Source organism: Papaver somniferum, chromosome 2 (genome assembly GCF_003573695.1).
Source record: "Papaver somniferum cultivar HN1 chromosome 2, ASM357369v1, whole genome shotgun sequence".
NCBI classification, from domain to species: domain Eukaryota; kingdom Viridiplantae; phylum Streptophyta; class Magnoliopsida; order Ranunculales; family Papaveraceae; genus Papaver; species Papaver somniferum.
This window is the reverse complement of record NC_039359.1, coordinates 219385756-219412572: the sequence shown is the minus strand read 5'-3', so window position 1 is coordinate 219412572 and position 26817 is coordinate 219385756. Positions and strand designations below refer to the sequence as shown.

Genomic DNA, 26817 nt, shown 5'->3' with positions numbered 1-26817 from the left:
TTTACATAGACCAACCTGAGGACTTTGTAGTGAAAGGTTATGATGACAAAGTTTGTAAGTTGAACAAAATTTTGTATGGTTTATAAAATAAGCACGTAAACAGTGACATGGAAAATTTGATCATGTGATAATGTGTAGTGGATTTAAGTTAATGAATCTGACAAGTATATTTACAAGTAACTTGTTAAGGATGCCTGTGTGATTGTATGCTTGTATGTTGATGATATGCTTATACTTGATACAAACATAGATGTGATTAATTCCACTAAAAACATGCGCTGAATGAGAACGTTGACTTGAAAGACTTAGGCCCTGTTGATGTAATCTTAGGGATGAGGATTAGAAAATATCTAACATATGTAGTCTTAGTCATTCTCATTATTTGAATTTGTGCTTAAGAGATACAATCAGTGTGATTGTAAGCCTGCTTGTACTCCGTACGATTATTCTTGTAGACTCAAGAAAAAAGGGTAATGGAGTATCTTAACTTGAATACTCAAGAGTTATAGGATGTCTGATGAATTTAATGAACTGTAAGAGTCCAGACATTGCCTATATTGTGAGTAAGTTAAGTAGATATAATTGTAGTCCAGAGCAATAGCATTCAGATGCACTGAGTAGTATTATGGTACCTAAAATACTCTATTACCTTTTATTTGATTTATCAAAGGTATCTTGCTGTCCTTGAGGGACTTTGTGATGTAAACTGGATAGTTGACTCAGAGGAGTCTAAGTCTACGAGTGGATATGTTTCACTCTAGCATCAGGGTTTGTTTTGGAAGATTTACAAACAAACATATATTGCTCAATTCATTATGGAATCTGAGAGTATTGAGTTAGATAAATCACGAGAGGGGGCCGAGTGCCTAAGATGTTTTTTAGAAGACATTCCTCTCTGGCATAGGCCTGTGCCAGCTATATCTATACATTGTGTTAGCCAAGATATAATAGCTAAAGCTGAAAATAGCTAATCTCAATCGGCGTTATTTCCATTGATTGGATAAAGTCCAAGGAGAATATCGCGCAATCTTTGACGAAAGTTTTATCCCAAGAGATAGTTAGAAATGCATCGAGCGGGAAGGGGCTTAAGCTCATAAATTAAACTTGCCATGAAGGATACTCAACCTTGCTGACTGGAGATCCCAAGATCAAGGTTTCGAATGAGACAACTAATTTGTGGTGGGTAAAGGTAAACCCTATCAGAGAATTTTATTCTCTGTCCCTTCCCTATGGTGTAGACGTGATAGTGTGACTGCATGTGAAGGATGACTTTTAAGAAATCTTAATGCGTTTTATAGTTTCAATTTAAGATTGAAGTGGGGTGTAGCAGTAACACTCTTTATGGAAACTCATCTATCTGAATGAGGAAGTGGGCCGCTTCCTATGAGAATATGAGCTTTGATTCTCTAGAGCATTATGAGAAACATGATATGTCCAGGGCCAAATTGGACAAAACGGCACGAGCTTGGCAACAATCTTGGAGATATCACTCGTGGTTGTTATCACAAATTACATCAAATGCTAGCAGTTCAAGAAATAGTTCACTGTCGCTAGCAAGTAATTCCAGTAATATCTCACTAAGCAAAGGTTCAAGACCTCATGGACACCTCTGCCTAAAATGGTATTTCCTGCGCTTTTTATGTGATTTTCGTTTTGATGGTTTTGGTATTATTGGAACTTAGGACCTAAAGGTCACTATGGGTTCACTAATTCATGCTTTTTCACTTTGGTGAAAGATACCTATAGTCTCACCATGTAAGAACTAAAAATGAAAGCTCTCAATACTATTATGATTTATGCAATCCATAGTATGACCCTGGGGTCAACACACTTTTGTGTGAAGGAGAGGACGTAGAAATGACTAGTATGATTTCAACACTTGCACGATCAGTCTGTTTGGATCGTGAGGTTGGGATGTTGATTTACCAAGATCTATCTGTGTTTTCATGTTTTATTGAGTTTTCATTCATGTGGGGGATTGTTGGAAAACGATTAATAAAAAAATAATTTTTTAAAGTTTTAATAAAAATTATAATTTATTTTTTTATTTTGCGAATGAAACTTTTTAGTCCCACATCGTGGAGTTTCCAATTTTTAGTAGTTTTAAGAAACTATATAAACCTTTTAGTCCCACATCGGGGAGTTTTTCTTCTTAAGTTGTATTTGTCAATTATATAAACAAATTCACTATTTTTGTAAAATCTATGGGAAAGGGGTTGCTCTATATTTAGAGGGACCCCCAAGGGAAAAAATATTTTATATTGTTGTCTCAAGCGTTCGAGATTTTCCTTTATGGTTTTTTCGGAGTTGCCAAGCTCAAGTTGAGCATCTACTACATATGCTAGTAGTAGGTGTATTAGGGTGTTTTATCCTGGAGATATCCGTCCTGTGAGGGCTATAGCATCACTCTTGAGTGTAGCCGGGTGCTAATGTCTTAAGCGCAACGTGTTGAACACGACTCACTCTGTTTTCCAAAGTTTTGCCTTGTTGATGTTGCGGAGATATAGGGAGCTCATTCGTTTCATCAAATCGATCACTTCCATTATAAAGGAGCTAAGTATCAATAACTTTTGCTTATTTGATTTTTTCTTGATTTTGATTATTGCACCCAACAATATCAACGCTGCCAAAAGCAGTGTAGATTAGATGCACATACACTAACTCGATCCGGTTAAGACTATTTCTGAAGAGATGCCTATACCCTCCATACTTAAAAGTTACATGTGAAGAGAGATACAGGTTTATACCTACTTAAAATCTTATGTACTCTTTTATGTTTTGTTTCGTAAGATCTGCATGGATTATACGTACATGCAGACGATCAGGCTAGCTCTATTTCTGAAAGTAAAAGTAGGTTGTTATTTTCCTGCGATAAAAGATCAAGAATGTAAAACATCAAATAACCAATGTATCAGAAATTCATATGAATCCCCTATAATAAAGGCTTAATTCCAATCAAGTTTTATCTATGGAAGCACAAAATTTTAAACCATTATCAAGAAAACGTAGATTAGATCTACATAAATATCCAGTTTACAGCAGGTGCCTTCCTCTATGAACTGTGCAAAATACCACCAACGTGAGGTTGTATACAATCTTCTTCTGAACCGATTGACAGTATTTATGAAAAAGTAATTCAACTGCGCACGAATTCATACCAATAGAAACAAGGGTTTAGTTGTATGATGCATTGCTGGTCTAACACCTTCAAGAAATTGATAAAAAATAGCAAAGTCATAAAAAAAACAATATCGGTAAATTTTAAGCATCCGCTGATGCCCTAAAATCGAAAAAAAATTCACCGCGATCAATTCGAGGATACCTAATTAGTGTACGAAAACTGAACTGGAATAATAACGATGACGTGATAGATCTTAAAAAAATAACAATAACAATGACATGGGAGGCAATGACTTCAATTACCTGTGATTTTCCTATTCTTCGCAGGAGAAAACGGTTTGTTAAAAAGCAAAGCCTTGCTTCTGTTGTAAACATGGCGAGGTTTCTTAAATAGACGTTTGTAGTTAGATTTGGAAACACAGTTATAATAGGAAAACTTCAAAATTATGGGAGCCTAGCCAAATACGGGAAACCAAAGGCCGAACCTTTTTTCGCTGAATTTTGACATTATAAAAGCCTAGCTAGATTAGGATTAGGAAACTAAGGATCTAACGGACGACAATATACTTTTATATAAATATATAACCGAGCGATCCGCGTCTTGGGATGACGAAATCGATGGTCGGATTCAACAGGCTAGACGGACACCACTTCTTTATATAATATAGATATACAGTTGCCCATTTTTCCAATTAAACTTGTTTCTTCGGTTAAAACATTCTAGTAATATGTTATTTCATTTGATAGAAGCTGTAAGAGGGATAACCAAGTACTTCCAAAAGAAAAATACTTCTAAAGTTTATCTTTCCAAAGCAAACAACCCCTAAGAGAAATAAACGAATTCCAAGATCACTGAGATATCAAAAGAAGACTGTCCTATACACTCCTCATATAAACTTTTTAGATCAATCGACAATCTCTTGTGAAGCACCTAATGATTCGAGGCTTGAAACCCAGGTGTTTTAATAGTCGTAATAAAAAAAAACACAAACGTGTTCTTTGACGCTTTCGAAATTTCTACCTCAACCCTTACCTTTGGTATGGACTAAAATCCTCCAATTTAAAATGGATCAAAAAAAAACAAAATAAAAAAAATTTACCAAATGGAGGCCCATTAATATTGAGAGGTGCGTAGGCACACACCATGTTTATGTTAGTAACGTCACCCCCGATTTTTTTAAAGCAAACAAACGAAGTCATGAGATTTTTTCTGTTAACCTTTCTTCTTCATCACCTCTCCTCCCACTATTTATAACCCTAATTTATCCAGTTTTGTTTTTGATCTTCTGATTATCATCACATAAGCGAAAACAGAGTGTTGTAAAATCTGTGTAATAATTTTTATAAAGGGGGAATGGCTTGGAGGCGTCTTCTCACACAAGTGAGTATATTAATCTTTAAACAAGATTGGATTTTTATAGATCTATCATACTGGGTTTTGATTTAGATGTTCATATAGTATTGGGTATCTCATAAAATCCCTTGTTTTTAATTTGCCCCCAAATTTTATACAGAACCCTAATTTGGTTTCCCGAAAACTGAATTGAAATCTTGATTTTAGAGCTGTAGATTTGTTTGAATTCGTTCTCTGATGTAGAAAAGGTTGACGGGTTTTTTTATTTTACTTTGATTTCTTCTTGGAATCAATATGGGGATTTGTGGTGCAGGGAAGAGGGTAAAAATGTTATGGTGTAAGGGTCCAAAGTTGCATTTTGTATAGAGATTTATAACATCTTGTTGCCCATTACAGCGATAAGTATCAAAATATCAATAAATGAAATCATGTCAGATAATAGGGTGATTGGTTCGAACATATATATTCAGATTGTGTCCATCTTTTGTGGTCATGTGGTTTTCTCAACATTAATAAGCTTGCTTTAAACCAATTCAATGTGTTTAGTAACGAAAGCGTATATGTTTTCATTCCGTGTGTATGTTTCTGATGTTCCTTTCTGCCCATTTGAATCGTATGCTGCATATGTTGGGCGAGTCATGTTGTTTTATCACAATTGTTAATTGTGCTTACTGGAACAGGTGTCAAGACATCAACAGCAGTTGCAGCATTCTAAAAATTTGCTCGTTAGAGATTCCGTCCCATTGCAGAAGCTCTTAGGCAGCGAAGGTAAAATGCGCAACTGTTTTCTTAGCTAGTACTTACTGGTTTTGCTCCGGCTTTTATGAATTTATTGAATAACCCTTAGTTGGTTATAGATGCATTTACTCCAAATTATACGCTTTTGCTATGTTGTAATAACATATATAAGGAGTATGTAACCTACATCAAACACCTCTTCTATGAATTACAATTCAAGTTTTCTCAACTTTGAGTGAACAAGGTCAATAAGCATTATACAGCGACGGTGACCTTTTTTTTTCCCTGGTGTAGTGAAAAGCTTTCAATATCTTCAGCAAAGGTTTCAGTCGAGTTATGTTGGTAATTTTGCTCGCCGAGTACGTGAATCAGAAGGTTTGAGTGATGCCGCAATGCTTAGAGAGCTCTCCCGCCGAAATGATCCCGAAGGAGTCATAAGACTATTTGAGGGTCAGCCTGCACTGCATTCTAGCCCATCAGCACTTGCTGATTATGTGAAAGCCTTAGTCAAGGTTGATAGGCTTGATGAAAGTGAATTGCTCAAGACATTGCAACGAGGTAATTATTATTTGTTGGTGCTGGTTTTTAACCATGTGCTATATTGGATTAGTTCTATATTGCATCAAATCCTTAGGAACTTCATGCTGGTGCACTAACCAAATGCTCAATTCAGTAATCTTTCAGTCATTTCCTTACTAGCTCAATTTATTTATAGGCCTATTGTTTTCAATAGAGGGTTGATAAGCAACTGTAATCCTGTAATTAATCATTCAAAGGTTGGCAGATGGGATATCTTTACGGTTCTTGTTGTGCATTAGTTCATTGTCTCGCACAAGTTTCGAAACTTTTTGAGGTGGATCTTCTAATGTTATGTGCATTATTGTAGTTCTAAAGGAACTCCTAAGAATTTCGTGTTTTGACGAGGTTTTAGGTTGCTGACATATAGAATATTTGGTAGTTTGAATCAAAGTTTAATCATAATACGTCGCTATCTAGTATATTTTTTTTTTCAGTTTTATCAGTTGCAATTGCAGAAGAGAAATATTCTTTTGTACAGAAGTAAACACACCCAACATTTATTGTTTATTGTAGTCAGTGGTCACTTTGATCTTCAAGTTTTTGGTAACTGCCTCTTTTTATGCATCGGTTTGTGTATCAACTGCTGTTGTTGGTTGAGTCTCACATGTTGACGGGACAACGTGTATGCTTTGTTATACTCGTAAATTGTAAGTACTATTTTGGAACTTGTAATAGATTGTTTTGATTCTTAAACAATTGATGTTTTCAGGTATGTCCGGTGTCTCAATGGCTGAAGAAAGTACTGGTGGATTTTCAGCTTTGAAGAATGTCGGAAAGTCCATGAAAGATGGTGTTCTTGGAACTGCTGCGGCTCCTATTCACATGGTGACAGCAGAAGGTGGGCAATTCAAAGAGCAATTATGGCGTACTTTCCGTGCTATTGCACTAGCATTTCTCCTCATTTCAGGTGTTGGAGCACTAATCGAGGATAGAGGAATAAGTAAAGGTAACCCCTTTTGGGATGTTTTTATGCATTACATACAAATAATGAATTTTTATTGATTGTCGACAATATTAGAACATTCCTTCTTTTCTTCCAGGTCTGGGGTTAAATGAAGAGGTACAGCCTAGCATGGAGTCTAGTACAAAATTTAGTGATGTCAAGGGTGTTGATGAAGCTAAAGCTGAGCTGGAAGAAATTGTTCATTATCTTCGTGATCCTAAGGTAGTCGCTCATTTTATATGCTAGTTTTAAAGTGTAGCTCTTTCGAATTCGTATTATGTATTTTCTTGTTAGTTTCCACAGAACGTTTATGTAAAGCTTGTCCTCAAAATCTGTTCCTTTTGTTTCCTTACATATTTCCTTGTTGCTTCCATTTTACCTTTAAGCTCATGGTTTCACTTTTACCAACACGCTTAGTAAGCATAACATGATAATTTCTTTCATTTCTTAGTCCACTTCTGTTTTTTTTTTTTTTTTTTTTTTTTTTTTTTTTTTTGTTATTTGGATTTCTTAACATGCTGATACTGTTTGTTAACTGTTAGTGTAAGATAAACACGATAAACACAATGTGGTTACCATTATATTTTTGTTGCCCCGAGAAACTTTCCACATATATGCAAAGCGTTTTGCATGTCATGAGGATCAGCTTTTTTAATAATACCTTTTTTGTTTGTTGAAGCGTTTCACACGTCTAGGAGGGAAGCTCCCTAAAGGTGTTTTACTTGTGGGTCCTCCTGGGACTGGTAAAACCATGTTAGCAAGAGCCATTGCAGGAGAAGCAGGAGTACCATTCTTCTCTTGCAGTGGAAGTGAGTTCGAGGAAATGTTTGTTGGTGTGGGAGCTAGGAGAGTGAGGGATCTATTTGCTGCAGCAAAGAAGCGGTCTCCATGTATAATTTTTATTGATGAGATTGATGCAATTGGAGGAAGCCGTAATCCTAAGGATCAACAGTACATGAAGATGACTTTGAATCAGTTGCTTGTCGAGCTTGATGGCTTTAAACAAAATGATGGAATTATTGTTATTGCTGCGACCAACTTCCCTGAGTCTTTGGATAAAGCGCTTATTAGACCTGGACGTTTTGATCGTAACATTGTTGTTCCTAATCCAGATGTTGAAGGACGGAGACAGATAATGGAAGCTCACATGTCGAAGGTAATTAAATTTTTTTCTGTATAAATTGGGATATTAAAGGTTAGCTCGTCTCTGAATATCTGATACTGCTTTGGTGACTTACGAATTCCAAGGGTAATAATGAACCCTACAGTGAATCATCCATATTGTTATCAGTATTCAGCTCTGTTCTGCAATGTTTTAAATGCATGACAACTATATGCCTGTCTTATGGGGTTCTCACTCACCAACTATTCCATTCGACAGGTTCTCAAAGGAGAAGATGTTGATTTAAGTGTTATTGCCAGAGGAACACCTGGTTTCTCAGGTGCAGATCTTGCAAATTTGGTGAACGTTGCAGCTCTCAAAGCCGCCATGGATGGTGCTAAAGCAGTGAGCATGACTGACTTAGAGTATGCAAAGGATAAGATTATGATGGGAAGTGAACGCAAATCAGCTGTGATTTCTGCTGAATCACGAAAACTAACAGCTTTCCATGAAGGTGGCCATGCTTTAGTAGCCATCCATACAGATGGAGCTCATCCAGTTCACAAAGCAACAATTGTTCCACGAGGAATGTCTCTTGGGATGGTAGCGCAGTTGCCTGACAAAGATGAGACTAGCGTTTCTCGCAAGCAAATGCTTGCTAGGTTAGATGTTTGTATGGGTGGTCGAGTAGCGGAGGAACTTATATTTGGAGAAAGTGAAGTTACTTCTGGTGCATCTTCAGATCTCCAACAGGCAACATCTTTAGCAAGAGCAATGGTCACAAAATATGGAATGAGCAAAGCAGTTGGGCTTGTAGCTCACAATTACGATGATAATGGGAAGAGTATGAGCACTGAAACTAGACTTCTTATTGAGGAAGAGGTGAAGGGATTCTTGGACAGGGCTTACAATAATGCAAAGGCAATTCTAACTACCCACAACAAAGAACTCCATACACTAGCTAATGCTCTGCTGGAGAAAGAAACACTCACAGGAACTCAAATCACCGCTTTACTTGCGCAATCAAACCAAATGAGTCAACCAAAACAACATACTGTTACATCACAGAGTAATACTTCACAATCGCCATCAGTGCCTCCATCTGCACCAAATCCGGCTGCATCTGCTGCTGCTGCGGCCGCGGCGGCAGCTGCAGCAGCGGCAGCAGCAGCGAAGTCCAAAGGAATTGCTCCAGTGGGATCTTAGAGTTAGGTAAGGCTCTGACTCACGTCAGTTAGTTATTTGTCAGGTTCGATGTGCATATATTTTTAGTTTTCCTGCTTCCCGGATGAGGATTCGTTTATGTTGTCATGTTTTCCATATATTCATAAGTGAACTGGGAGTGTAGTAATGTTTAATGCTAGCAATGCTGTAATTTAGTGTAGAATTTTGCAGAAACGGGAGTATTCAGAATATGTTAACAAATTGCATCTGATTTTTCTTGAGATTTTTTTTTTTTTTTTCTGAAAGAGGGCAAGTCTCACATATTAATAATAAGCCGATTTTGAGTCGGAACAGTTACAGGATACAGGAATCTTACAAGACTCCACCAGGCAAGGTTACATACACTTTCAGACAATGGATTAACAGCATACATAGATACACAACATGAACCATCTCAAATAGAGGCAGGCAACTCTAACTGCCTTTTCCAATTAGGAAATAACCCTTAAAGCTACCATGCTCCATGAAATAAAGCTAAAATAAAGCCTAATCAATCTGCATGCCGTAAATTTAACTAGAGTATTATTGTTGGTCAATCTTCTTGGTTACTCATGATTAAGATGTAAATTTGAAGGGTAACCTGTTTACTCTCATGGAAAAAGAGACCCTTTTATGAGAAAAATACATTATAATTACGTCTAAATTAATTGTTTTTGTTAACCAAACTCATTATTATCTCGCATAATTTAGGTTGTTTGTTCGATGCTCTTGTTCGTAGCTTAAATGATACCCCAATTTTATCTTCAAGCAATTCTTCGATTGGAGGACCCTACAATATATTACATGATAAGTGTCGGCTGATATATATTATTTTATTTTTCATCTTTTTCTAAAAAAAAAAACCACTTTTTTCTTCTTTCTTTTTTAAGCAGAATTTTGCTAAAATTGACCTACACTTGGCTTTACTTACGTTCTCTTTCTCAGTTAACATGTTTAAGTACATTACCCTTACAAAGTTTGTTCTCTAAAAGCTACTATCTAGCTTATAGAGATAGATAGATGTGTAGATGCATCTAAAGATGGAGATGTCTTAAAACTCAATCCAATTCAATGCAAAAATAAAGTGTTTCCTGTTTTGCGTAAAACCCACACTGATTGTTTCACTCTCTTTCTACATTCTTCTCCCCTTAACTTGAAATCTAAGCATAGTTGTTTTTAACACTCTCTCTCAACTTTCTTACATTAAAACCAACAGAAGCAAGTTTCTTGATTCTTCAACACTCTCTCTTTTTACAGTACCTGGTACTACTATACTAGCTTGTACTAGTACGTACTTGGAACTCATTTCATCATCTTCTTCTTATAGAAACTAATTCGGACTAGAATATACACTAGAATTATCGATACACTAGAATCGTAACCATTAACGATTAATGGGTAGACATTCTTGTTGTTTGACACAAAAGTTAAGGAAAGGTTTATGGTCACCTGAAGAAGATGAAAAGCTTTTCAATTACATTACTACATTTGGTGTTGGATGTTGGAGTTCCGTTCCTAAGCAAGCAGGTACTTGTTACACGAATTGCGTTTGTTATTTTATTTCGAGTTTTTTTTTTGTTTGTTCATTTACGCCGAGCTATACAAGTACGTATATACTGATTTTTGTTCCATTTATTTAGGCTTACAAAGGTGTGGAAAGAGTTGTAGATTGAGATGGATCAATTACTTAAGACCAGATGTTAAGAGAGGAATGTTTTCACAAGAAGAAGAAGATTTGATTGTTAATCTCCATCAACTCTTAGGAAACAGGTAAATGTTTATACATTTTAATCAATGGGAAATCGGCAGTATATATGCTGCAAAATTGTTTTTTTGATTGATATATTTTTTTTTTTCAGGTGGGCTCAAATTGCAACAAAGCTACCTGGAAGAACTGATAATGAGATAAAAAACTTTTGGAATTCATGTATAAAGAAAAAACTCAAACAACAAGGAATCGATCCGAATACACATATGCCATTAAGTGAAACCAAAGAGTGTGGTAATGAAAATCTTCAAACATCATCAACCGAAATGGGCCAAGCAATGGTGATCAACAATTCGAGCGTGTTCCGCAATCGACTAATAAGCACTGATCAAGCTCATTATCCAGATGAAGATTTCATGAATAAACAAGTTTTCGATCCATTTTCTAGCTTTGAATCACAAATGGGTTCTGATCAAACAGGGAGTAGCAGTAAATCTAGCATTTTATCTCAATATCATAGTGAACAAAGTTATAGAGATAACTATGAGTTTGGGTTTTCGCCAATGCCGAATTTGACTTATGACTGTGATCATAGTAATGACATGACAGACTCGATGGCGACAGACATTTCTGAGAGTTCGAGTTCGAGAATGAGCAACTTGTTCTTGAACGAAACTAAAGAATGTTCTGGTAGTAGTAGTTGCAATGTCTTGAACATTCAAGACAATGAACTACACATGATGGATAACAATATGATGGAGAAATCAGCTTTTTCTTGGGACATAACTGAGGAGACTAATAAGTTAGAATCTACATTTCAAGAGTTTCAGTTCAATGGGGTAAAATCTGAAGAAGTAGAAGAAGAAGAAATGAAGATAAACTCCTGGGAAGTAGAGGACCATACACAACACGGACGAAGTTATAGTTCGGAAAATTTGGTTAACTTTCCGTTGACGTCGCTATCTGAAGATCTTGAATATTTTGAACAAATTTAATTGTCTGCAAGATCCTCTTAAAAACTTTTCATCTATTCTTCTAAATTACTTTTTCTTTGCACTTTTTGGGATTTCCCCTACTGTTTTTTTTACAGTGGCATATAAATACAATCTCTTCTTTTCATTTTCATTTACTTTTCCCTTTTCCTGTTCTGTATAGAGACAAGTAATTCAAAGTGATGTTAAGACAAGTAAATTGCAGTTTGGAACTAATTACCAACCACCTTTAATTTGTTCCTGTTATTTTAATGATAAGAAACTGAATGTCTTGTAGCACAAATCACGCAGGAAGATATGTCCGTAATGAGAATCGACACTGTGTTTTCACTTGTGAAAGCAGCAACCAAAAAGCCTAAAGATAAAGTGACTGAAAAATATTATTTATTTATTTATTTATTTGTCATTTAGATCATGTCTCATAGAGTTTGATTAAAAAAACCCCAAGGTAGGTTGGTTTAAGGAAGTAGCATCTTAATGACAACAGTCCATGAATTGCAAAAGGAAAATATTGTTGGGTAAACAAAAGGTAAATTCGACACAGTATATGTCACATATAATGGCCACCATTTTTTTACCCCCAACATCGGTCCAGTCAGTCACAGTCGACCGGCATTGTCTTGTAATTTCAACACGGTTAATTCCCTTAATTCTTCTCCAAATCCTTGATAACTAAATCTTGCCGTAGATTCTGTTTGTTCACAACAAAAGAGAGATAGGAATTTGGCTAGATAAGGACGCCTAATATTATCGTAAAGAACACACATTCATCGACTTATTTTCTTTAGCTAGCTGCTCAGTATTTAAACATCTTTTCTGAATTATAAATCAACTTTTAGTTTGGTATTAATTATCTTTGTGTTTTTAGGTTTTAGACATTGATCTGGTTTGCTGTATTACTTCATCTCAAGGAAGAGAACATAACAATGAAGAAGGGGCTCAGCAAGCACATTAAGAGGGTGATGGCGATAACCACCATTGTTTTCGTTGCCCTGTCACTAATTCCTGATGATTATGATGGAGATAAAATGGAAACGTTTAGTGGTAATTCCTCTTGGTGTATTATAACGCTTTACAGTGAATACGAGTTTTCTCTTTAAGTTTTTTAGTTTCGTCAAAGTCTAAAGCTTATTCTTTTGATTTGTTTCTCTTTCAGGTCTGGGATTTAGTGAAAAGGAATCCAGTACAAACACTACACCAAAAACATACATGGATCATTCTTAAAAAGTGTGATCTAAGTACTGGTTGTCTGTCATCTTTGCCAGTATAATCTAAGGGGTGATATATTGATAACAACTCTCCTACAATGAAACGTGTGATCTTACCCTATACAAAGAACATAAAGTTTTAAACAGTAGTGATCTAAAGACATGTTTTTAAAAGACAAGGTTCTAAAAGTTGTTATCTTTCCTCTAAGTTTTCAACCCAAATCTACCCTATACAAACAGTATACCCATACCATTTCTGCACCTGTAACTCCAATTCAAAAACTGATATAATAAAGGAAACAATATCATAATCAAATTCATTTAATGTCTGAACCATATTCATTTCTGAATCACAAACCAATAGAAAAATTACACATTTCTAAGTCTCACGACATCAGATCAAAGTATACACTAAACCTGTACTGAGTCTGCTGAGTCTATCAATTTAAATACCAAACATACTGATTTAAATCTCATTACATGAATAATAGTTCTACTGTAAATGCAATTTCAAGTTGCAAATTATGTTCCAAAAGGGGCAATAACAGTCATCAACCAAAAGAACAGGAAAGGAAACTTAGTCCAGCTTCAGGGGGGAAATCAATTCTGTGTGTACCGAACAACCTGCAAATAATTCACTCAACATATTCAGGAATTCCCATATTTTCTACACCCAACATAAGCTTTAGCTGTGAAATGAATGCTCAAGGAATCATCTTAGCTTAACAGAGTCCCAATCCCAGGTCACCAGTAATTAGGCATAAGTAAATTGAATACAGGACATAGGCATACATTTCCTAACGTATATATGTGCATGCCTCCACAATGATTGTATGAGCTAGTATCAAAGGTAAATGAATACAGTTTTATATTTTAGAGAAAGAAGTACCTGAAATGTATTTGCTTGAGATTGTTCTCACCCTCGGGCATAGAAACAAAGGTAATGAGAAGACCAAGCTCGACGTGCGCAACCCACTCCCTAAGCTTTGTTCATCCATTAACACAATCGACTATGTTATCCCATTCCTAGTACAAAAGTGGCCTTTTATCAGAGTTTACGTACCACATCACAATTTTGAAGTGCCTAATTTAAAGTTAAAGCTGGACATGAGAACAAGAGGAAACAGAGACAAACTGTTTGAGGGGTGATTCCTCTATGGAGATGGACCTAATAGAACTGATTAGGAGTCTCAGCACCTAGAAGAATTGAGTTGGTACCTAAGCCAATTCAAAAGAGAGAAACAAAATTAGGTTCAACTGCTGTCAAGCATTGCAGATTATATCAGAACTTTGAAAAACTCAATATCTGATGAGCTGGTATCTTGTGCTAAAAACCATATCATCCAATACAGCATAAGCCACATTAGTTGCTTTGGCATGTTGGTCTGAGGTTTTCTTTCATGCTGTCGACAACACGAGTTACTACTGCAGGCTTACTGACCATGTTACACTCTGCAAACAGCTACCTTTTGAAATAAGAACACCTTGAAAAACCATAAGTGATATAATTAGGATAATAATATAGCATAGATAATGCCACAAATAAGACCATACAAAGTGAACAGAAAATCATGTCCCTCAAGCTACGTATAAGCTACAATGTTCCTGTAAGTTTAGAATAGCATAGGTCATATCGAGCTTATTTGGAAAACATTTTATACCCTTCAGTTAGGACCCTCACCTTTTTTGGAGAAAGACCAATTCCTAGATTTCCATCCTTTACATCAGAACAAGATGGGCAAAGTCTACGCGTACCAGGAGTACCAATACTGATCATTTACATCAGAAGGAGATGGGCAAAGCTCACTCAAACCAGGAGTACCAAGGTTTTTTGCATCCCATCTTTTTAGATGCGTCGTTGCTTCCTGGTAAAGATTAGGAGAAAAGGTAAGACACTTTGAGCAATTTTTGCACAGACATCATAAATAATCAATTCAAAGTTTGTTATCTGAACATAAATCATGAAGACGTACACACAAATATGACTGCCATCTGAGTATGATAGTTTATAGTTATTCAGGTATGAACCACAGTTAAATTCATAAAACAGCCAGGCAAATAAATCAAATCAGTATCTGACCTTGGTCTGAAGAAGCAATGTGACTTGTTGCAAACACCTCATCCATTCCTAATCCAGTCTGTAAAACCATGTCGCAACAACAAGTATCACCAACCAAAGTCAAATTCCAACAAGAATAAATGAGTATTTAGTACTTCTGACCTGGGCCGCTAATACGTGTTGGACATGATCCCAGTAGATATAACGAGAGATGTAAGTGGCAAGTACACCAAGTTGCATGCTATGACAAGATATAATACATGAAGCATTCTGTGATTGAACGACAAACACCAATGTGAAGTTCTCTGTTTTACCCCTGCATACAAAAGATCCCATAAAACCTAGCCATTTTGTGTAAGGATAAGTTAACATAATAAAACATAGTATGGTTTCATCGTGCCATATATATTTAAAATTAAGGAGCACGAGGAGGGGACTAGATTCAAAGAAAATTCATGCCAAAGGTGGAGTGTAACTACTAACTAGTAAAGCTTTTAGAGAAACCAAATAAAGTATTAAACCTCTTCTATGGTCCCTCCTTCATGATCGCCATTTAAGGTTTGACCATGATCTCCCACTACCTTAAAGAATGTATTTTTGGATAAACCTCGAGGTCCAGATTGGTTCTTCAAAGCTGCTATTATTTTCTGGAAAAGAAAATATTGTTCAATTACTAATGTATATATGAATTGATATGGAAGAAACTCCAGAAAGCTATTTTTTCCTTCTGAAGACACAAACATAATGTATCAAGTGTAAAAGTTCGAGAAGCTCACCTCTAGAATTACCAAAGATGGTACCTTTCTCTTAGAGGAGGAGAGAAATGCTCAAATGTAGTTTCTGATTCCTTTCCTTATGCTCTTGCATCAAAGAACATGGAGGTGTGTTGTTCATTAAAATCTTTCGTTCCAGAAGAGTCTGTGAAGATATAAGCAGATGAAGTTGGCTCAGATATTGACCAGCAGATTGAATTAAAAGACTGCTAGGTGTAATTGGACGAATCGGAGTTTGACAAGTCTGCAACTTGGAAAAGAAAAAAGTGAGAGAGGCAGAAAGAAAGTAAAGGTTTCTTATAATTTACGAGTATAAGCACTATATAATTTTTAAAATCCATATGATTGTCAAAATATGTGTGTCTTCCTGGAAACATAATAGAAGACAGCTCAACATTACTCAAAGTCACATGGACAACAAATACCTGTCCAGAAATGTTATTTTGAAAATATTCAAGCAACACTGTCACTTGGTTAGCTAGGTCAGTGCACAACTGAACGCGTCTCTGTGATGAATTTTCCTAGAGACTAAGGTACTCCTAAAATTACCAAATCTCATATGTTTCAGGAGGAACAATTTGTTATTCCTAGAGACCAAATAACATCTTTGCTTCACAAGGATAAGTGCAACACTGAGAACTAGACAATTAGGAGTCTTAAACATACTTCAGTCTTCACAAATTTGAAAACAAAAAAGCACTTGGAAACAAATTGAACACGATGAAATTCATTCAATCTTTCTTCTTCAATCAAAAGTAATTAACTGAAATTCAATCAACTGAAACTATGAAACTAAAAAAATCCACGAGTAGTATTTTAATTACCTTAGAAGCATGTCCAGCTTCGCAACCCATGAGTTATAGAGTACTCTGTAACACAACCCTTGTATATCGAAACAGATTATCAGTTGTTTTCCCCGCTTTCTGATTCTTCTTCTTTGTCAAATTCTTTGAATACAACAATATACAACAATTTTGGTACTTCCTCCGTCTTTGTAAACACATTTTCACAAATTGCCGACCTACACAGAAAATCAAAACCTTAAATTTTGATCGTTATGTTAAGCAATCACAATGAAATTGGAGGATTATGAGATGTATTTAAGAATATTCCTAAGAAACTTCACCTTCGATGATGATCTAATTTCGAAACCCTAACCCTTCGACATTCTAAATGAACTCCAAAAATCAGATTTCTCCATGAAATCTGAAAGTATAAACACGATTACTACTGTTAAAACGGATGAATCACAGTATTGAAGACCAAAATCGAAAGTTTAGGGAGAAACTTTTCTTGGTTTGGATCAAAATTGCGAAATTATAACCTAGGGCTTCATTTCGCTCATGGGAGTTTCGGCTGAGAGAAGATAGGAGTGAGAACGAAAAAAGAGAATGAACCAAATTTTTTGATTTATCCTGTTGACTATTCGAATTAGTGGACCTGGTCAAAAGACTTTATTTCCCCTGATGGAAAATGTAAACACCCGAAGGTCGCGTGTTCGACCCACGCTGGGCGCATAATTTTTTAAATAGACAGATTTTTTATCACAAAAAAATGTTAATAGTGGTCTAAATAGAAGATCACACTTTTTAAAATGTAAGAGATGCATTGTAAGGTCTCTATATCTAAGATCACAAACACTATAATACGAATGATCTTTAAGTTTTGGCCCTAAAAAGACCATAAGTGTTCATAAATTTCGATCTTTAGCATGTGATCTATAGCACTTTTTGTTGTAGTGAAAATTTAGTGATGAAGGGAGTTGATGAGGCCAAAGCTGAGCTAGAGGAAATTGTCCATTATCTTTGTGATCCTAAGGTCCTAAACGCAATACATATAACATTATAAAGCGTGAATTCTCATTATAGGTTCCATTGTCAACTGTTGCTCCAGTTATGATATTGGAACATGGATCATGTTTCTCATCTCGGCATGCATGCTGAGAGAGTTGCACATGTTACACCTAAATTTCCAAAAATGTTACGGACAACATGATTGTCTGATCCTTCTTGTGTGTATATATTTCATCATCAAACACGTGTATATAGGAAGATACGTGGAGAGCATGCAGACAAAGTCATCAAAACACGATGACACACATCCATAGCCAAGAAGCCTATCCCGGCGACGTCGGATCTTTGCCCGAACCAATTTAAGGGCAGAAGTTAAAAGATGTACCGGAAACACGATGTACCGCGGAGCACCAAATAACTCCCGAAGAGTTACTTTACCTCATTCCCAAAAGAAGCCAGGATCAACGGTGAAGAGAAGGTTAACTGACATGGACGTGACAGGGGCAGAAGACACTTGTCTGACACGAGCAGACGCCTCAACTACCCGCATTAAACACTCTGAGCAGTATACGTGTCGATCAACCCGTGGAACGAACGAGGATGGCTCTGCGTGATCAATTAAGGAACGAAGACCTCCGCGTGATGGACACAAAACACAAGAAGATAAGGTTCCAACGACCCTCAGAAATGGGTCCCACACTCTAACCCTATAAATACCCCCTCTCCACCAAGAGTGAGGGGATCGGAAAAACCAGGGAGAGAAGGGGAGAGAGAAAGATTGTGAGTGTAAGTTTGTCCTTTACAATATACACACCTATGTAAACTCCAAAGTCACTCGACTATCTCTATAATCACCAAGTACATAGTGAAACAACAACCCCGTGGATGTAGGCCTTAGTGCTGAACCACGTAAATCCCAGTCTTATTTACATTTCAGCACTTTATATTCGCTTAACGCTCCATGAGTCTTACTTTTATACTTCGTTTTCTTTATCTTCCCCTGCGTAAACGCCTCTCGCGATGTTATTAGACGAGGCTGTGATAAACCCGAGGGTTTTGAGCCAAGGAATCAATGCAAATGTATTATCAATGCGAGTCTGTACCTAGAGTACGAACATTGTTTGTGAACATATAGATGCCTTCGTGATTTACATGTTCACAATTTGGCGCTAGAAACAGGGACTTTGTCCCGGTAAAAGATTTATCTTATCCTGTGATTTCATATTAAATTGGCATATGATTGCTCTACTTCATTAGCTCTGGCAGTATCTATCGAAGCAATTTAAACTGGTTAAAAGATTTATTGCTTAAGATCCATGGATGTATATTTTTTAGATCCATGGATTTATATTGCTTTTCGAAAATTTTCAAAAAAAAATCTACGTGCATTTTCAAAGGGATCCTTTCATATTTCCACGTACATTCAATAAACCCGCATTTAAAAAAAAAGTTCTCTGTGGCCCTCGGGCAGTTTTTCCCTGTCTTGGTGTAAGGAATTTAGTGAACTAACCCGATCCGCACGGACGTTTCTGTTTCTCGCTGTTTGAAATTCCCTTGTGCAGAAAGAGAACGATAAAAGGACCTGTCAAAGGAAGCAAGAAAAGGACCGCACGATGGAAAAGATGTAGGAAGCGGGAAAATCCAAAAGCCTCGTCAAAGGAAGCACCAAGGACAACCCCGGTCATCACACGGAGCAAGCAGAAAGGAGACAAAGCCAAAATGACTAGTCAGAGGCAGGATACTGCGGAAATCACTTCGCCTATGAACGCTAACTCCGTAGCAGCCGCGGCCCTCAGAGCAGCGGTAACAAAGTACAGTACGACAGCGGCAGCCCCAAAGCCTGCGGAAGCCAGCAAAACTTTTGCTACAAATCAATTTCACCAACCAAAAGAAAGGGTGGATGAATCCAGAAAACATCAACCCGCGCACCCGCCAACCCTCTGAATGCCATCAACAAACGAACAAAATAAAACTGTGCCGGTGGGCACTCCGCCCGATTTGGATATGGCAACAGTCGAAGCTGAACCTCCACCACCTTTAGTACAAACCATAGAGGAAGGCGGCACCATGGCCGTAGTAGCACGAGCTGGGACTCCCAATCAGGGGTCAAACCAATCACATCGACTGATGGCTGAGCTTGAAGAATTGAAGAAGAGCCAGCAGGTTTACGCAGATGATGTAGCTATGCTGGCCAGAGAAAAAAAGATTTAAAAGACCGAATTGCCCTAAGCACGAAGACCAGCCAGCAACTTGATGAGGCAAATTCAAAGGCACCAGAACCAAATCGAGACCAAAGAGTCATCATATCATCCAATGGAGACGCGGCTAGGGGAAGTAGAGCATCCGACCCATATTATAATGACGGAGAGTCAGACTATCACGAGCAGAAGAGCGTAGGGCATCACCGTGCAATGGAAGAGCTACGTGATGAGATGATGGCCGAGATCAGGCAATTAAAAAGTAGACAAGGCGGGGGAAGGTTAGAAGAGGTCATGAGAGAGGCTAACTCCACGCCCCTAACTCATCGCCTGGCCAACACCCCTATTCTGCTGAAGTGCCCTGTCCCGACGATCGAATGCTATGACGGATCCAGTGATCCTGCTGCACAGATTCGGTATTATAACTGTGTCTTAGATAGATGGAGTCAGAACGACGTCGTACTCTGTAGATACTTCCCGTCAAGCCTGAAGGGATCGACATTGTCTTGGTTTGATAATCTGCCGTCAGACTTGATTAATGATTTAATGGGGGTTGTAGTAATAAAGGTTCGAACTCTAAGACTTGTGAAGGTAAAGGATTTTTTTAGACTTATAAAAATATATATACAAAATATTAACAATTTTGGGCGAGAGGTAACCAAGACACTAGATTCCACTACTACGCAAGATTGAATGATAAATATTTCAAAACTCTATTCAATTCTTAAGTCCTCTTTTATCTTTAATTCACTATCAATCATACAAATTCTCAAACATTATTTGTAAACCTTAAGCATAGATTATCAAGAGATTAAACCAAGCATAACCTATCAAACTGAATAACAAATAAATAAGACAATCATTCAAACAATTTAAAACTCTGCAAAAGCAGCGATTAGGTGAATTATATAATTAAATGAAATAGTTACCCATTTATGTTGCGTGAATAGATTCCTCCATTGCCTTGGTTACGAGGGAATTAACTCATCATGTTGGAAAACCTCTCAAAATATTTTATTAAGCTCAATTGATGTTTACAATAAAGAGAAAGATGAGTAAATGTTCTAAAACAGGATTCTGCGACCAACAGAAGGCGTCCAACTAGAACGACAAAGCTGAGGTGTTGTTGTCGCTGAACTGCTACGACCCACACGTACGACCCACGATGTGAGTCATTTTCACTGTTGATAAACGACTGCTTCTGCGAGTCCGTTCTTCGTGTTCTTGGTGTTCTTCATCAGCAGCAGCAGCAGCAGCAGCAGAAGCAGCAGAGTTTGATCAACTCTTGATTTCTGCGTCTGTGGCTCTCCTCTCTTCTCCCAACTCTCGACAGCCTCTCTAGTACTCCCAGGGAACATATTTATACACCTACAGCTCGTTGAATCTCCCTCAATTACTCCATATAATCTTCATTACTCGGTGTTTAAAGAAAATATTTTCCGAATATTTTCTTCCCTGAAATGATTCTCCACGCGTAAACAGCCTCTGATACTCCCTTATTTAGCTTCTACACGGTCCAAAAGTGTGCTAGAGTCCTCCATGCATCATCATAACACGTCCGAATCCCTCAAAAAATCCTCTCAAACCCGTGACTGCCATGTTCTCTGATGATGACTTGTTTAGCCGATTCTAGCCAAATTCGATCGATTCTGACACCCATACTGTATTCCTTAAGCTATATCACATCTTCCTACCAATTTTTAGCCATTGAATCGCACCACAACACCTTCATTTTGTTGATTGAAAATCTGCCAGAGAGAGAATATATTTTCCCGCCAAAAATGAAATTTGAATTATGAGAAGAAAAGTGTCCTCCCCCTAATCCTGTACGGGTGTCCCTTTAGCAATTGGGGTGGAAATAGTAATTTTTCTGGGTTCCTCCGGTACATTTCTGGGACGCTTCCGGTGCATTTCTGGGGTGCCTTTAGTACTTTTCTCCGGGGTGTAAATCATCACTTTTTTGAGCTCATTTCGCCGCAAAGGCTTATTTCTCTAAAAACATCTACAAAAACACAAAATAACACAATAAGTACTTAATCGAGTCTAACAATACAGAATATTGAGAACAAAATAGACACATAAATGCGTCTATCAAGACTCCATCCACTCCTACGACCAACTCGCAGAAAAGTTCTTAAGAACTTACATGTACAACAAGGCTGTTAACACCGGAATGGATAAGCTATTTTCACTGGAAATTGGCTACAAGGAAACCACAAGGGAATACACTAACAGATGGCACAAGATCTGCCAAGCCATAGGAAGTGTGGACCCAGTGGTAAGTATCAAGTGCTACAAGTGGGGATTAGACCGAATGAGTCCATTATTTGTTGAGATTCATGGAAGCGTGCCTAAGACAGAGGGAGATCTTCGAATAATTATTGAAAAGCACGCTCGTCTTGAAGAAATCCAGCGTGAAAACCCGAGGGCGTACCAGCAGAGGTCTCAGCGTACCAATTCTGTAGAACAAACCAATGGGGCCAAGAGGAATTGCTCAGTGGAACGGCCTCACGAAGACAGGAAGGAACGAAGGGACGAACGACAAAAAGACGATCGAAAATTCGAAGATCAAGTTTACACGAAGCTCAATGCTAGCTATGCTCGGATCCTGCGAGAGATCAAAGGAAGGGAAAATATGGAGTGGCCATGGTCTAAGGGAAAACAGCCCCCAAGAACCGAGAAGTCTAAAGATTACTGTGAATATCACTGCTTCAACGGACACCAGACCGAAAAATGTAAAAACCTCAAAATAATGATCCAAAAATTGATTGATGCTGGCGAGCTCAAACATTACATACGAAAGGATGTCACCGAGGATAGATCCAAACGAACCAAGCCAGTCCAACTTCCAGAAGGGAACCGCACAATTAACACCATCTCGTGTTCTGAAACCGCAGGGCCCTCACTTACAGCACAGATAGGAAAGAGGTTACAGAAGCAGTTCGAGGACCGCTGCGAATTGTATAAGATCGATGAGATAGAGGTGGAAGAGCACGAAGAGTGGATGGACTCACCTATTATCTTTGATGCTGAAGATATCGAAGAAGATATGGAAGACCATAACGACCCCCTGGTCCTCACACTACCAGTGGATGGATGTAACCTTAAAAAGATCCTCATAGACGGGGGAAGCTCAGTGAACGTTCTATTATACGACGCATTCAAACGAATGAAGCTCCATGAAGAACAGCTAATGACCTCTTATTACACCATCTACGGATTCAATGGAGCACCCAAGAAGCCATTGGGAGACATCGTGTTGCAGGTTGACGCCTGACCCATGAAATTAGAAACACGATTCAGCGTGGTAGACGCCCCATCCCCCTACAACGCCATTATTGGACGAAAATGGTTACATAAATTAAGGGAGTGGCGGCAACGTACTACCAATATCTCAGATTCCATACACCTGAGGGAGTAATGGAAATCAAGGGGGATCGGGTCTCTGCAAGAGAGTGCCAAGCCACTCAGGATCGTATCAACAACGAACAAGAAGAACATCAAAAAACCCGAAGAATTAAAAATAAAGAAGCCGCGAAAGAAAAGGCCATAGACCTGTTCCTCAAGGAAACTGCAGGAAGGGGTTTGGCAAAAGATGATAATGTCCTAAGCACAGAGACAAGTACTTCAGCAGCCAACGAAGGACAGAAACATACCAAATGGCAATCAAAGAACGTCCCAATCCTCGGGGACCCGAAGCCGGTGTTCACGCCAGTAGATCCCGTAAAAGAAATCAACAAAGGAACGGAAGAAAACCCGAAGATGATCAAAGTAGGGACCATAATGGACGAAAGAAGAGAAGATTCCCTGACCAAATTACTTAAAGAATACGCGGATGTATTCTCCTGGAAACTAGGAGATATGCCGGGGATTGACCCGAAAGTAATCCAACACGAGCTACGCATCAAACCAGGCACGCCCCCGTTCAGGAGGAAAATTAGAAAAGTTGCACCGGAGTATCATAAGGCAGTGGAAAAAGAACTTCGGAAACTACTAGACGCAGGTTTCATCAAGGAAGTCAAGTACCCTACATGGATCTCCAACATGGTCGTCGTTCCTAAGAAAAATGGAGGGGTTAGAATATGCATCGATTTTACTAACCTCAACAAGGCATGTCCAAAGGACAGCTATCCTCTGCCAAGCATAGATCAGCTGGTAGAAGCAGTAGAAGGATATGAAGAACTGTCATTCATGCATGGACATTCTGGCTACAACCAAGTAGCCCTGGCAGAAGAAGATCAGCCGCACACAGCGTTCTACACCCCACATGGCCTTTATTGCTACACTAGAATTCCCTTCGGACTTCGAAACGCAGGGGCAACATACCATAAAATGGTCGATGCTATCTTCAGGCCATGGATTGGTAGTACCTTAGAAGTCTACGTTGACGATATGCTCGTCAAAAGTAAGCTGCGCAAAGATCACCACCAGGATCTGAGAGACATCTTCGAAGCAATGAGGAAACATCGCATGAAAGTGAATCCAGAGAAATGTACTTTCGGTGTCACCTCGGGGAAATTCCTCGGATATCTGGTAAAAAAAAGGGGCATTGAGGTAGACCTAGTGAAGATTCAGGACATAGTAGAAATGCCATCCCCGAAGAATTTAAAAGAAGTGCAGAAGCTCAATGGGTCCATAGCAGCCTTGGGCAGATTTATTGCCCGATCCTCGGATAAATGCAAGCATTTCTTCAATATTCTCAAAAAAGGGAGTAAGTTTGAATGGACCGCAGAATGCGAAGAAGCCTTCCAAAAAATCAAAGAACACCTAGCTTCAATTCCGATCCTGCAGAAGCCGGATCCTGATGAGGTTTTGGAATTATACATAGCAACAACAGAAGACGCAGTTAGCGCAGTGTTGGTCAAAACCAATACGAAGATAGAACAGCCTATCTATTACGTCAGTAAGACCCTCAATTCTGCGGAAAGGAACTACACAAAGATCGAACAACTTATCCTAGAATTGGTATGGGCTACTCAAAAGCTGAGAACCTACTTCCTAACTCACTTCGTCCGGGTCCCATACAAAGCACCACTGGAAGCAGTCCTCAAAAGCGCGGGAAAAGTGGGCAGAATAGCCAAGTGGAACACCCACCTGGACCAATTCAACATCATTCATGAAATTCAACATTCTCGAAAATCCCAAGTTTTGGCGGATTTCTTAGCAGACCTCCCCCTGGACAACGACGAAGAGATTAAGGGAATACCAGAAGCCGAGGAAGAAAGCAAGGATCCAATGAATATCCTCGAACCCGCGAGTCAAAGAAAATGGGAAGTCTTCGTTGATGGTTCCAAAAATAAGGAAGGAGCAGGAATAAGCATTGTCATCACCACCCCAACCGGAGAAAGGATTGTACAGGCACTCAGGTTAGAATTCAAAGAGCATACCAACAACATCGTCGAATACGAGGCAGTTGTACATGCCCTCCGTGTAATAATAGAGATGTGGGTAACCGATGTAATACTGACAAGTGATTCACAGCTTGTCATACGGCAAATAGGGCTCGAGTACAATGTATACGATGACACCCTCTCAGCTTATATGGCCTTGGTCCAAACATTGGCATCACAAATTCCGAACATCAAGTTCCGACACTTATGCAGAAGGGATCTCAGGCACGCGGATGCCCTAGCATATATATCATCCATGCTGAAGGACAAAAGCGTCGCAGCTATTAAAATAACAAGGGTATACGAGCCTTCGATTGCATCTCAATTCTCCTTCGCTACCAATCAAGATACAGTGGAAGAAAATATCGAAGACTAGGTAGGAGAAGATATCCATAACGATTTTGACGAAGAAGATATCCTGTCAAGAGCAAATCAAGACGAAGACTTCAGCAACGAAGATGATTGGAGAATGGTGATCCATGCGTTTCTCGAAAAGGGAAGCTTACCTGCGGACCATAAACAAGCTAGGAAAATACTCTCCAAAGTAGGAATATATGATCTTCGGGATGGGGTACTGTACAATAAATCCTTCCTCGGACCGTTACTACGTTGCTTATCCCGGAAAGAGGGGCATCAAATTCTAAACGACATCCATTATGGCGACGCAGGGAATCATAGCGGCATGAGATCACTAGCCGACAAAGAAAAAACGCAAGGATATTACTGGCCCACAATGATACAGGATGCCGCAAGAATGTCCCGACGGTGTGAAGAATGTCAGCGCTTCGCCAAAAAGATACACGCGCCGGCAACAATGTTAAATTCTGTAGATAGTCCGTGGCCATTCGCAAAATGGGGCATAGATATCGTCGGGCCTTTCGTCGAAGGATCAGGGAAAAGACGATTTTTGATAGTAGCCACGGACTACTTCAGTAAATGGGTGGAGGCTAAAGCCTTAGCCAGGATCAGAGACGTGGATGTGTTTACTTTCATATTCCAGAACATCATTTGCAGGTTCGGCATACCAGCGGAAATTGTGTCTGATAATGGTAAGCAATTACAGGGGAAAAACATAGACATTCTTTTCGATACTTTCAAAATAAGGAAGAACAAATCCACCCCCATATACCCTCAAAGCAATGGACAAGCGGAAGCCACTAACAAGACCCTCGCCCTTATCCTCAAAAAACAACTAGACGAACATAAGGGGCGATGGTGTGAACAGTTGCACAATGTGTTATGGGCATACAGGACAACACGAAGATCTGCCACTGGGGAATCCCCGTTTCTCATCACTTATGGAGCTGAAGCAGTCATCCCAACAGAGATCCTCATGCCAACCACAAAGACCGAAGCTTGGGAAAAAATATCACAACAGACATGATGTTAGAGAGATTGGACAACTTAGAAGGAAGAAGGGAAGCAACATTACAGAAGATGGAAAATTATCAACGAAGACTAGCAAGGGAGTACAACAAAAAGGTAAAGCTTCGAAATTTTGTAGAGGGGCAGTATGTGTTGAGAACAATCCCACAGTATCAACGAGAAAAAAGATGGGGAAAGTTAGGACCTACGTGGGGTGGACCTTTTATAATACACGACATTGCGGGAAGCGGTTCCTACTACCTTCGCAATCTGAAAGGCGAGGTCCTCCGGC

General features: G+C 38.6%; 2 protein-coding genes and 1 long non-coding RNA gene across 11 annotated transcripts; 2 read left to right on the top strand and 1 right to left on the bottom strand.

The window, feature by feature from the left end:
• The first annotated feature begins 4298 nt into the window (after positions 1 to 4298).
• LOC113350573 (ATP-dependent zinc metalloprotease FTSH 4, mitochondrial-like) lies at positions 4299 to 9281 on the top strand. 2 transcript variants are annotated; one of them, XM_026594720.1, is made up of 8 exons: positions 4299 to 4501; positions 5155 to 5242; positions 5507 to 5770; positions 6501 to 6737; positions 6832 to 6956; positions 7414 to 7890; positions 8116 to 8950; positions 8996 to 9281. In XM_026594720.1, the coding sequence occupies exons 1-8, from the start codon at positions 4475 to 4477 to the stop codon at positions 9040 to 9042; spliced, it is 2100 nt and encodes a 699-aa protein (XP_026450505.1). In that variant the 5' UTR covers positions 4299 to 4474; the 3' UTR covers positions 9043 to 9281. The 2 variants fall into 2 exon arrangements, with proteins under 2 accessions (XP_026450505.1, XP_026450504.1); XM_026594719.1 differs by having other exon boundaries at positions 8116 to 9281.
• A 992-nt stretch (positions 9282 to 10273) lies between these two features.
• Positions 10274 to 11892, top strand: LOC113354572 (transcription factor MYB86-like). Its single transcript, XM_026597867.1, has 3 exons — positions 10274 to 10566; positions 10680 to 10809; positions 10899 to 11892. Exons 1-3 carry the CDS (start codon positions 10434 to 10436, stop codon positions 11740 to 11742), a joined length of 1107 nt encoding a protein of 368 aa, XP_026453652.1. The 5' UTR covers positions 10274 to 10433; the 3' UTR covers positions 11743 to 11892.
• Positions 11893 to 13263: 1371 nt separating this feature from the next.
• Positions 13264 to 17145, bottom strand: LOC113350572. 8 transcript variants are annotated; one of them, XR_003360977.1, is made up of 9 exons: positions 17104 to 17145; positions 16906 to 16985; positions 16604 to 16800; positions 15783 to 16023; positions 15528 to 15653; positions 15028 to 15322; positions 14083 to 14812; positions 13837 to 13973; positions 13264 to 13571 (listed from the first exon to the last, which is right to left on the bottom strand). It is a non-coding gene; the product is annotated as an uncharacterized LOC113350572 (long non-coding RNA). The 8 variants fall into 8 exon arrangements; XR_003360979.1 differs by having other exon boundaries at positions 14083 to 14165; positions 14283 to 14812; positions 16906 to 17143; XR_003360980.1 differs by having other exon boundaries at positions 14083 to 14165; positions 14389 to 14812; positions 16906 to 17143.
• Positions 17146 to 26817: the final 9672 nt, after the last annotated feature.

Bases quoted from the DNA above. Each gene is read 5' to 3' on its own strand.
- LOC113350573 (XM_026594719.1), top strand. From the start codon at position 4,475: ATGGCTTGGAGGCGTCTTCTCACACAA. The intron at 5,243-5,506 runs GTAAAATGCGCA...TCCCTGGTGTAG, and splicing joins GAAGCTCTTAGGCAGCGAAG to TGAAAAGCTTTCAATATCTT. The intron at 5,771-6,500 runs GTAATTATTATT...TGATGTTTTCAG, and splicing joins GCTCAAGACATTGCAACGAG to GTATGTCCGGTGTCTCAATG.
- LOC113354572 (XM_026597867.1), top strand. From the start codon at position 10,434: ATGGGTAGACATTCTTGTTGTTTGACACAAAAGTTAAGGAAAGGTTTA. The intron at 10,567-10,679 runs GTACTTGTTACA...CCATTTATTTAG, and splicing joins TTCCGTTCCTAAGCAAGCAG to GCTTACAAAGGTGTGGAAAG. The intron at 10,810-10,898 runs GTAAATGTTTAT...TTTTTTTTTCAG, and splicing joins CATCAACTCTTAGGAAACAG to GTGGGCTCAAATTGCAACAA.